The following is an 11,872-nucleotide window of genomic DNA, read 5'->3' as shown; positions in this document are numbered from 1 at the left end:
CTCTCTTGCCAAACTTTATCAGTGTGAAAAGTACAAAAAAAGAACCATAAAGGGAATGAAGTTTAATAACATGCATGTATCAGGTTACCTTTTGTAAATGGGCATTGATCCTGACGCTACTTCCGTCTGACCTGATAAACAAATCCCCTAGAAACAAATCTACAAGAAGAAAAACTAGTTCCCTATACCAGCATTCAGTAAGGAAGCTTTAAAAGAGAAAATGCTACTGCTAAGCCTAGTATTAGTTAATCAAGTTCTTGTTGAAAATTTCATTTAATTGCATATGAGAAGGATGAGACCTACTGGAAGCTGGTAAATCTTCACCTGGCTACCTTGGTAAGTTTAATCATACATATCAGTTTTTCTGCATGTGTATGGTATATTTCTGCACTTTTTATAAAAATGTATTCTATTTATGAATATTTTGCTGCTGAGAGATTCTACTCATAGAAGTAACTTGTAAGTACTCATAAAGAAACTCATGTTTTGACTTCCAAAAAAAAACTCGGTAAATTGAAAAGCAAAAAAAGGTCATATTTTTAATACAAGACCTCCATGCAAAGATGTTTTTCATCTTTTCTTCTTCTGCAACAGAACTTTATTCACATGAGTATCTAGAAGCACCATGCCTAGTTGCAAAATTCTGCATGGAAAAGAGGTGATTAGTATAAAAAAAAAAAAAGGAATCAAAAAATTACAGAGAAAGTCTGGCCAAACCATGATCAGTTAGATGTGACTGCACTTCACAAAATGTCTTGAAAGATTAAAAAGCAATAAAAGCAAAAGTCACAGCAATAGTATGCAATCATATCTTTGCTTAAAGTGGAAAACAGTAACAATTTCCCATTATTGTCATTCATGATATATATTGAATATGATTTTTACTGCTTGTCCATTTGAATAAACATATGTGTTAATTAGCCTTTATCTATTACAGAGAAATGAATAGATGCTAATGTATTTGCAGCTATTTGCTATAGTCATGAAAGAAGCAATTTCCATCATAAAGATGTGGGTTTTGGTCCTGTAAACCTCTGAATTATTGTTTTCTAATGGTTGAAGAGTTTGTAAAAAGCAATACTTTGAACTAGCAAACTTGATGAAATAGTTTGTTTCTAATCACATTATAAACTAATCTGATGGTACTGTATAGTTAGACAAAAGTCATATTCAACGTGACATTCAATAGCTCAAGAAAAAAAGTCAGCATATTTTTTAATAAACTCATTCTCATAAATAAAAGTGCCCAGAAGAAGCCAGCAGTCATCAACGGATTTAAGATTCCTCTTAGCAAACAAAGAAGCTGAATTAAAGAATAGCTTGAAGAGGTTGAATTAATAACCTTCCGTTATAACTCGAAATGTCAGTCCAGTTATAGAGAGGCTAGTCATAAAAATACCTTAATATAGAGCTTCATGAATCACAGAACATAAGATTATTTACTGATCAATCAACAGATAAGTTACTTCGATAAATTGTTCTCTTCAATATTTGACTACAATGTCTACAAAATGTTTACTACAAAATACTTTTCCTGCTGAAAAGAAAAGCAAGAGTGATTAGACTCACCTTACATAACTGCTAAATTGTATTTGCTTAAGCATTTAGCAAGTGATTAGTATTTGTACATAAACGATTTTGCAAGTAGGAGTCCTGAGAGCTAGTGACTTCCTTTTGACACAATCTCACTTATTGATGGGGGAGTGGCAACAGGCAATTAGGCAGCTGCAGTACCAGATGAGCAGAGTTCCTAATTACATAATTCGCCTTTACCATCCAATTAGTTCTGCTGACTGATGCTGACACTGCATGCACACTCAAAGTTAGTGGCTGTTTAAACACCTTGTGGAAACTGGATCCCGAAGCTGTTGAAACTTGCATTTAAGCAGGTTCCAAGTGCAGGCAATTGTTTCTGTACTAGTGTACGTATCTACGTTGTCTAGATTTTTTTTTTTTCTATTTGCATATTTTCATACACAAAAACTTATACCACAAGTTTCTAAGAACCTTTTCTGATCACGCTTCCTAGGTATACACAGCTATAAATCTTCATGCTGCAAATAAACCATGCAACAACCAAGCTCTGATTATTCTCCAGATGTGCTCAGGGAAACCTGTGTCAGGGCAGAACTTCTAAACAGGGAAGATGAGCTTCATAAAGCAAACATTGCTTTGTCTGGAAGCAGCAGCCCAGATGTCTTCAGCTCCTGCGAAACGCAGGCAGTATCAGTTTGTATGGACACTACCATGCCTCCAGGTGACAACATTCAAAGACAAGGCTATAAAGAGCCTTCACTTCTGAAGCCTCCTGCACAGGAATGCACTGGGAGCCATCATGCACCTTTCCAGTTTGACCGGCATGCTTTGGCCAGAATTTCCACTTCTCCAACTTTAAGGCGTCTAAGGATGGCCTCTGCCTCACAAGCATTGTCATTTCAGGACTGCTCTGACACAGCTCACCTGGGGAATCAAAAGGAATACACTGGCTCTCTTCACCATATTTGTAAGAGTCCACTTCGGTGCACTACAGCTTCCTCATTGTCGTTGCCTTCTTGTGTCCATGCAAAGTTACTGTCTTCCAAAGCCAAGTCGGAGACAACTACAGCAGATCCAGAGTCTGCCAGCCCAAGATCCAAACTGCTAAGGGAAAAAGATCCTCTCGGCAGCCCCAGTGAGACACTCCAAAACTCTTGGAGAACCAACTCTGCTACACTGCCTGTGAGACTACCCCGCCCCAGCCCTACACCACAAGAGGGTATTCAGGTAAGAGGAATAGGATGGTGCAACCTCCTTTTCAGTCTTGTATATTCAGCATTGGTCCATCATGACCCAATGAGTAAACAAAACCACAGTTCTTAGCCCGAACTGCAACCTGGCCCTAGACCCTTTGAGTTCTGGTTTGGGTTTTACAAGATCATTTTATTTCCAGTGTCCTTCACTTGGGTTGTTCCTCAGCCAGGGCAGTTCCTCTACTTTGTTTTACTGAATAGTATTACAAACCCCAGCCAAACCAAGTATGAAGTCATCCAAGACGGTTGAGCCAAATTTAACTTTTCCTACCACCAAAGGAAGAGGTGCCATTCCCTTTCTTTCCTTCCACTTGTCTAGCTCTGCCACTCACTAGCCCCCTCCATTTTTATGTTCAGCTTCATAAAGGAGCAGGCAATTGTGCAATCTTTTCTGAAAAAAGAAACACTGGTCCCATGAGTGCCAGTATCAGCAAAGAGAAATAAGCAAGTGGGGAGCTAGCCCTCCATCTTTCTCTGGTGGCAAACTACCATTCGACTATCCCCCATAACTACACCCCAAGCAGAAAAGGAGAGGAGCTGCATAAACCAGGTTTACTACTACACCTGCTCTCAAAGACCCTTCATTACTTGCACAAGCAGCTAAATTCGGACACATGCTTGACTCACATCCTTACCCAAAACACCTACACACACATTTCACTGAACATGGATGGTGTCAAATCCAGTTAGTTTTGTGCCACAGACCAAAAGATATTTTTGCCTCCCTTCAAATATAGGAAACATTCTGAATACCAAGCAAGTTGTTCTTTCTACACAACAGTGAAAATAATTAGCCAACATCTAAGTCTATGTAGTACACTTCTCGTAACGAATGAGTACTTTTTTTCACAAAATCAGACTGCTTGCTTGATTTCTGACCAAGTAACAAGAATATCTCACTTTCTTTCAGAGTGGATTGCCTATACAAAGGTATGCATATATTTGTTTTATATTATTCTAAGCTTCATTTCTGTACATTTTTAATGAATCTGCTTCACTCTAAACCAAAACTGAACAGCAAGGCATGTACAAGTAATTCCACTTTATTTTGTAGATTTGCTTTGTGAAATGCCTGTCACCAGCTTGTTAAACTAAACTTTTAAATGAGTTTTTTCTTTCAAAGGCAGCCCTCTCCCTGACACATTTAGCTACTTTTCAGGCAATATTTCAGCTGGAACGCAGAGCTCTGCAGTAGTAACTAATTGCCGAAAGGTCTAGCTATTTGGATTAGCAGTGTCAAATATCAGCTTGAAGAATTTGAAACATCTCATAATCTTCAGTGACATTCTTCAAAACTTTGTGGGAGGGAAAAGGGAGCAAAGGAGCTAGCAGAACAGCTCGATATTGTTCTCATACGTGAGCAAAGCAGATCTAGGACTGCTACTGGATGGGGGGATTGTTAATACTACAAACTAAGAATACTTAAATTTTGTAAGTTAGTGCAGGCAAGAAAAGGTGTTGTGTACTGTAGAACTGTGGAGGGAATTGAACCAAGCTCTTACAAGCAACAATCAAAAAGTAAAATCTTCATTAGAAATTATCTTGTTTCAGCCACATTTATTTCCTTAACATGTTCAAATGTTTACAAAAGGGAAATGAAGTGTTTTTGCCCCCAAACAAAAAGAAAGTAAGAGATAGACAGGTACAGTTAAGGGAGGTACTCACTGACAGCAGAGAGAAATACGAGCCCACTCTTCAGAATGTTGAATTTACAGTAGAAAATGGAGACGGAGATGGAAAGAGGAGAGAAGGGAGAGATCTTAGCATCTCGATGTGAAAACAGGTGGCCTGCACCTATTATGGGAAGAGTTTGCACTGATCCAACTCATAAATGTAACACATAGGTACATCTTACTGACAGGATGAAGATTTGTATGATCTGTAGTGAACTTCAGGGGAGATTTTGAAGAATACAGAATGCAAACAGCTAAACAGGAGAACATTGAAGATTTAATGTACGTACCTTCTCTTGATGCCACTTGCCTGGCAGCTTCAGAGGGAAGCCACTATATGCCAGCTAGGATATTGGTTTTGGACTTCTATCCAGACCCATTTTAAAAATCAAGAAATCACACAGGGAACAATGCAAGTTTGTTCCAAGCTACCAGAGGAAAGACTGAAAAAGGGATGTCTGGATGATGTATTATGATTTTAGTTCCTGTCCTGACCAATATTAGAATGTGCAGAAATGCAAAACAAAAATCACCAGTTTCTGCTTTAAACTTCTTTGTCAGGCTGAATTTGGTCCAAGGTCAGGGCAAGGGCTGTATTCAGCTCCTCGTTTATCCAAATCATTAATCTAACTCCTTAACAGCTAATCCCATCTTATCACAGTCAGAGAAAACTGTCGAAATGTCAGATTATTCTTTCCCTCTAGAAGTGCATTCGGAGAGTTGCCATCCTCCTCCAAGACTGACTTATATATCGTCCAGGGTAAAAAAGTACCTCCGTCCCTCAGGTTTAATGATCATGTCTTCTCCCCACTCCCAGGCGGTACTTTCAAAAGCCTTTCTTAAAGCAGCAATACTCATTTTAAGCAGCAGTGCCCCACACAGCCCTTAGTCAGGAATGCCAGTACATCTCTGTCAGCATGGCAACATGCTGAACTTCTGCTGATTTAAAATAATCAGCCAAAATAAATAAACAATAAGGGTGAGAGGAGCAGCACAGAAAGAGGTGTGTTTGGTGGACACAAGGTGAGATGCTAAAGCCAACACTCAGGTGCCTGAGTTCATCCCTAAAGTACAAACATTTCTTTCACTCAAGCACTTCAGTCCGTTATCCCTGGTAAGAAAAAAATAAAGCAAAAGGAAAAGCTACAGGGTCTGCAGGCATGAAAAAATGGTAAAATATTGAATACAGACTCAAAAACTGATAAATTGCAGTGCTTCAGTGGTTTCATGTCTCCAGCAAAACCAAAAAAAGCATCTAATGCATCTAATATATCTACAGGCATCAGGCCAGGTGATCGCAGATACCTGTACCTTCATCTGTGAAGCATGAGTACACAGTTTAGGCATGTAAGTCATTAATCAGACCAGGCATGTCAGATTGCAAAGGTATATTGTAGATACACATCCAAGTGACCTTGGCATGCTCCCACACATCACAAATTTTCATACCGGTGTGAAGGGCTTGTTTAGACATATGTGTCTCTGAAGTTCAAGGCCTTTTTGATCTAGGGAAATAGCACCATTAAACTCAGTTACTGTGAAACTGTGCTTCCCATTACTAACCTTCATAAGCCACTAGCCTCCAGCTTCAAAATATATTCTGCAATTGATGTAAGCTTGACACTTTAAAAATCATACATTACACATTCTAAACTCCTCAACACTTAGTTTTCAAGCCCCAATATGCCTGTGTTTCAAGTGTTAAAGTCCCAGACCTGGCCTTCCAGACAGCCTACAGCCCTCTGTTGCTAGGAGCAGTCTTTCCTTTCATCTGTACAATTCAATTGGTTTAGCTAAGGCAATTGCAAGCAATGTCACTGTCAGATCATAGCAAAAAGCATAATATCCATGTTCTGCTATACAGATCAAAACCCAGTTCTCTACCTCAGAGCTCATCTGCCAGTTGATAAGTTGTCAAGTGACTATTCATGCACTTAGGGGAAAAAATACACCTGCCAGGTTTCACACCAGGTGTTAGCAAATGGTTAAACATTCACAGTAATGTGTCTCCCTAGGCAAAAATGTAGTAAGAACTGTACTTAACTGACCAAAAATACCACGCACAATAAACGGTGACTAAAAAAGAGAATTTTTATATATGCACAAATACTTCGTGCCTTCTTCCTCAGCTACGTACTTACTGACCCTTTGAAGTCTGATGCAGTTTTCATGCATCAATCAGTTGAAGACAGCAGAACAGAAGCTACAGACACCCATCACTTTGCAACAGTACACTAACACAACCAATTAGGTATCAGTGTGAGTTATTGGCAAAATCCAGAAAGATTTTTGATATGCACCAATAATTCCCATATTTGAATGCAAGCAGCCTCTGGCACAAACACGCTGTTGGATACAGAACGCCTGTGTCACTTCACTTGATGGATCTACATCCTGGACAACGCCCTCGATTAGTAAGAACGATAGTTTGAAAGAGCCATTTGTTTTCAATCAGCAGGGCCACTAAGTCATATTATATTCAAAAGACAAAATATTTGAATTAGCAGAAAAAGTGCCATAAGGATCTAGAAAGAAAATAGCACAAACTATCCAAAAGATTAAACATTAACAAAAAAAAAAAACCACCACCAAAATCTTAACATTTTAACTGTTTCAGTAATGTGTTGTCTTTTCTTGAAATCACCTGAGTTACATGCAGGTTAAAAGCAGTGACAGCCCACATATCAGCTAGGGACATGGTATTTAACTGCTCCTTTGGACTCCAATGCCAAAACATAGATTCTGAAGCCTCCGCTCACTTTTTGCCTACACTCAGAAGAACCCAGGAATTTCCAGTATTTAAAGTCTCTGAGTCAAACCACGGCCATAAGACCTTGACGTCAGCAACAATGCGGAGTTGGAATGATAATTAGATATTTGCTGTTGATCACTGAAATTTTCTCTTCATTGTTCCTTTAACACATTATGTCATGGAGGCTGTGATTTGGTTTTTTAGCTTGTTTCCTCCTGTATGAGCAAGGAGCACTTCAGAAGTTTCCTCTGCAGCCACAAGTGGAGAGAGATGATGTGTGTTGTTGTTGCATCTCACAGATCAGCAGAGCGCAGGCGTAGCTCCGTGGTAGTGAGTCTGCCGGGACTCGAGGTGTTCCCTGGAGACCTCCTGGTGTCAGACCGTGCCATGGACTACCTGGCCCACGCAGCCCTGCTGCTAAGCGCAGGTCAGACACGGGGTGGGGCTTGCTCTTCTGAGCCCAGCAAAAGCCACAACTGAAACATGTGTGCATGTGGGATGGGGAGGGAGGATTGGTGCAACAATGACACGCAAGGCAGCACAGCCTCCCTGAAGGACTGCTACCCCACACTAAAGTGACTGCATCGTTACTTTTAAAGTTCCCCTCAATTTATGCTTTTTTGCCTGCAGTTTATTGTTGAATGCAAAATGTAAGAGGTAGCTAAGGGGGGCAGGACATGGATCACCTGCCTCCTCCACAGGCTAGGAGTAACCAGAGCCCAGGCCAGGATCTCCATCTGCAAGCAGTTGTTACGAATTCCTACCTGCACAGCTTCAAGCAGAGGGAAGAGAGTGGCCCATGCCACCCCTTCCAGTAGTGCTCTAATCACAACAGTAGCAGACCCAACTCGTGGCTAGAAGTTGCTCTCAATACCTTCACGCACTGAAATGTAGACCTGCAAGCAATTTCCACAAGCATCTATTATGGAGTATAGTATAGTGTGCAGTGTGATTGCCATACACCAGAAGATGCTGGTGACCAGAGACCAAAATTTTCTCAAAAAATAAATAAGTCAAGGTCACAACTGGTAGTTTCACAAAAGCAAACAAGCCAGCCATCCCCAGAAAATTCTGGAATCAACACTTTCAAAGCCTAAAAGGAGAAAGCGTCAACTGCAGTTCCCAGTCATACACAGGCCTGAATCTAGGTGCCACACATAGAAAACCCTTTCAAATTTCTTGCTGAACACACACAGGCATTCCTCACTTCTCATCAGTGCATTCCTACATCTAGATCCCCAGCTTTCTCTGTGCCTTGCTAGGGACCATGAATTACAGCCTGCACCACTGTGCCAGCCCCATGACAGATCTGAGACTTAGGGTTCATAGGACTGTTCATTCACAGGAGTTTTAAATACCTGCATAGCTCCAAAATACCACTAAGGTGCAGACATAGCCTAATTTTTGCTTCAAAATAACAGATATCTTGAAGAATTGGCCTGAGGTACAATGTGTTTTCACATGTAAAGAACTGGCAATCACATACTGATCATCTGCAGCAAGTGGGAGTGTTTAGCATCGTCCAAGATCCCACCACAGATAGATATAATTCTTGCTGTAGGAATCCAACAGGCTGAATAGGTTTCAAGTCTGGTGAACAAATTGCCTAAACACAAGTATTAAATCTGAGTCAAGTAGAGTATAGTATATCAAGCTCCATCTAAAAAACAAACAAACAAAAAAACCCATAAATAACAGTTTTATTTTTAGCAATTTGTATCTTTACTGATAACACATCTGTTTTACCCATTAGAGTCCAAAAAGCCAAGGTGGCCATTTGCCAGAAGAGGACTTGTGAGTATTTCACCACGTTTTTCTCCTTGCACTGACCTTGCTTTCTCCCACAACTAACCTGGGTAAGGTAACCTGCCCTTGGAGAAAGGCAGTCAGCAGGTGAGCCGAACTCAGAGGTCTCGGGCCACCCTGGGACTGACTGGACATTAATCCACAAAGAAAGTAGGGTGGCTCCAGTGCAGCCACCAGTGCTGTTGCACTGATGCACATGAAAGCCACTGCTCCCCATCCTCATGGGTGGTGGGAGGAGAGGTGTTGACGGCACCGGGAGGGCAGAGTGGGGCGGGCAACATGGGAGGTCTCATTCAAGCTGTTCGATGGTGGCAGCAGGCCCAAGTGCAGCTCCCCAGTGTAAGAGAGCAAAAGGTGGGTAAGCAAGTCGCATTATTGCTTTGACCACACTCTATTCTGTATTTTCTTCACGCCAACCTAGACTTTAGTGCCTGAGGGCTCTGGAGTATCTGTCCAACTCCCACTCACATGGAAGGGATTTAGCTTTTTTTAGATGCTTTCTTTGGCTCTAACACATTTCATTGTCTTTTCCAGTTATGAGAATTTTCACTTACTAAGGTATCTGAATTTCCTTTTGGAGGTTCATCATTAAAAAAATTATTCGCAAATGTCTTGATAACTTTGCACCCCCAAACAATTAATTGTGAACAGTCCTTTCCTAATATTTTTATCATTTTATCTTCTAAATCTCGACTATCAAAGAAGCGTTAGTCCAAGTGAAACCAATGCAAGTATTCAGATTAGCACGTACAAGAGCTCCCACTTCATTTGATAGCATTTCTACAGCATTTGAAGAAGCATGGCCTAAAACTGAGAATATTAAATTCAGCAAAATATCTGAAATTTGCAATAAAATGCATTCGATATTCAGCCAAAAGTGATTTCTGAGACTATTAAATGCCATAAAATTTAATTATGAAGATTTATTTGCTGGTGCATCTGTTAAGTATGTATACATATAGTTGCATTATTTTCTCTGCTCCGTTTCAATCTATCTTTCAAATCTCAGAGCTGAGCTTAAACTCTGAATTCCAAATATTATAATCAAACACGTATTTCAAAATTGGCTCAAGTTCAGTGCCTAAAGTTCAGACAACAGAAATCCATGAAGTATGAGAATACAGTTCCAGAGAGCAGATAAAACTTAGGCAAACGCCTTATAAGGCTCACAGTCTATGCTCACAGCACTAAATTAGAATTCTTAAATATTGGTTAAACTTTTTACACAGCACTGTCAGCCTGAGAAACAAAGCCAAAGCAAAAGCAATTGTTTTTATTTCATGATCCCTCACATAGAAAGCTTGAAGAGCAGGAGGAGTTTAAAAGCTCATTTTATAGACACTACTCTGCAGCTGACAAAATGAGTGTTTTCAATATGTAACTCAAAAAATTTAAAAAATAATAAACAAACATGCAAGATTTGTATACCTATGGCAGGAGAATGATTTCAACTATGAGAAAGGACTTTGTTGTCCCCTGCTTCTGACAATGCTGAAGGAAGCAAAATAATTGCTTCTGTTTACTGAGGGCTGGCCACTGTCTGTTGCCATACCAATGATTTGCCCTGCCAAAGACTGCTATGTTACATAAATAAGATCTTACACACTCCACCCATAGCTACAAATAAACCTACCATCACTGCCTCATCTCTGTGTAGGGGAGCCTGGAAATATGAGGAAATCAGAGTTGAGGGCAAGCTCCTTATAGATCAGAACAAGGCTACTGAGCTGGGCAAACTTCTTGTTGGTCTGTAAAACACTGTATGAATCTGGGGTGGTTTTTGTCATTCAACAGGGTAAAGACAAACAGAAGCAAGCATCTGATCTGGAAAACTGTCTTTCAACTGTGAATATCGCAGATTGCAACACGTATGATTTTTTCTGCTTTAAGGTATCAAAATACTCAGTATACTGTACCAAGGATACTTAAAGATAGGGATAAAAATTGTGTGTTCTTTTCAAGTTACCATTTTTCACTAAATTAATCTGGATATGAGACCGTTCTGCAAAATTAACGCATAAGCATAAGGTATATGTTTGCTGTTTGAAATGGAGGGGTGAGGGGGAAACTGTGAGTGTTGTACGTGGTTAGCAAGGGCCCTCATAGCCACCCCGGTTTTGCCAGACTTCTAGACTGCCCTAGATCAAGGAGGTACCACCTTCAGAAAAAGGTATCAAGACAACCCTCTCAGCAGTGCCTGCAGATCTGAGGAGAGGCGCTGCAGCATCACAGAGATGCCAAATGGGACATGGCCACCCCCATTGCTGCCTTAAGGGTGCATTCAGGGGTAGCCATGGAGAGGTCAGTGCTAACACCAAGGTTCAGCTGCAGAAATCGCACCAAAACCTGTCTGCCAGATAAACAAGGCTCCTGGCCTCCAGGGCCCCCTAACCATAGAAACACCAAGCTTGGGCTACCAGGGTGATGCTCAGATAACCCACACCTAACACCATCCTTCCTCCAAAGCAAACCTTTTGCTTCTCACAGCAGGCTGTTACACACAATTCCCCGTAGACTGGGTTGTTGGGGACTTCTGTCAGTGCCTAACTTATATGTGAACCTCTGACCTTGGAGTAGGTCAGTAAGGTGATAGTGGCCACCTTAGGACTAAACAAAACAATATCCAAGTACCTGTGAAGATGTAGTTTTTTGGTACCTTAATCTTACCATCTAGAAAATAGGAAAATATCATCCATCACTGCTTTCCCGCAGCAGCATGACAGATTAAATCCCTTAGTATTTGCATGCTGCCCACTATTATTTGATACAGCATCCTACCAACATAGAGTATCCTACTGCATTACTTTCAATTCAGTGTGTTTATACTATAAATGATTTGGAGGAAAATGTCA

General features: G+C 40.5%; 1 protein-coding gene across 1 annotated transcript in view; it reads left to right on the top strand.

Annotated features, from left to right (window-relative positions):
* Positions 1-2,067: 2,067 nt before the first annotated feature.
* The window catches only part of PLEKHG7 (pleckstrin homology and RhoGEF domain containing G7), a 30,873-nt gene continuing 21,068 nt past the window's right edge, over positions 2,068-11,872 (top strand). Inside the window, exons 1-5 of the mRNA XM_075429552.1 lie at positions 2,068-2,763; positions 3,700-3,719; positions 7,514-7,641; positions 8,968-9,008; positions 10,815-10,910. Of these exons, the coding sequence (XP_075285667.1) occupies positions 2,068-2,763; positions 3,700-3,719; positions 7,514-7,641; positions 8,968-9,008; positions 10,815-10,910 (981 nt within the window). The remainder of the gene's footprint in view (positions 2,764-3,699; positions 3,720-7,513; positions 7,642-8,967; positions 9,009-10,814; positions 10,911-11,872) is intronic.

This window comes from Opisthocomus hoazin, chromosome 8 (genome assembly GCF_030867145.1).
Source record: "Opisthocomus hoazin isolate bOpiHoa1 chromosome 8, bOpiHoa1.hap1, whole genome shotgun sequence".
NCBI classification, from domain to species: domain Eukaryota; kingdom Metazoa; phylum Chordata; class Aves; order Opisthocomiformes; family Opisthocomidae; genus Opisthocomus; species Opisthocomus hoazin.
This window is presented reverse-complemented; position numbering and strand designations above follow the sequence as displayed.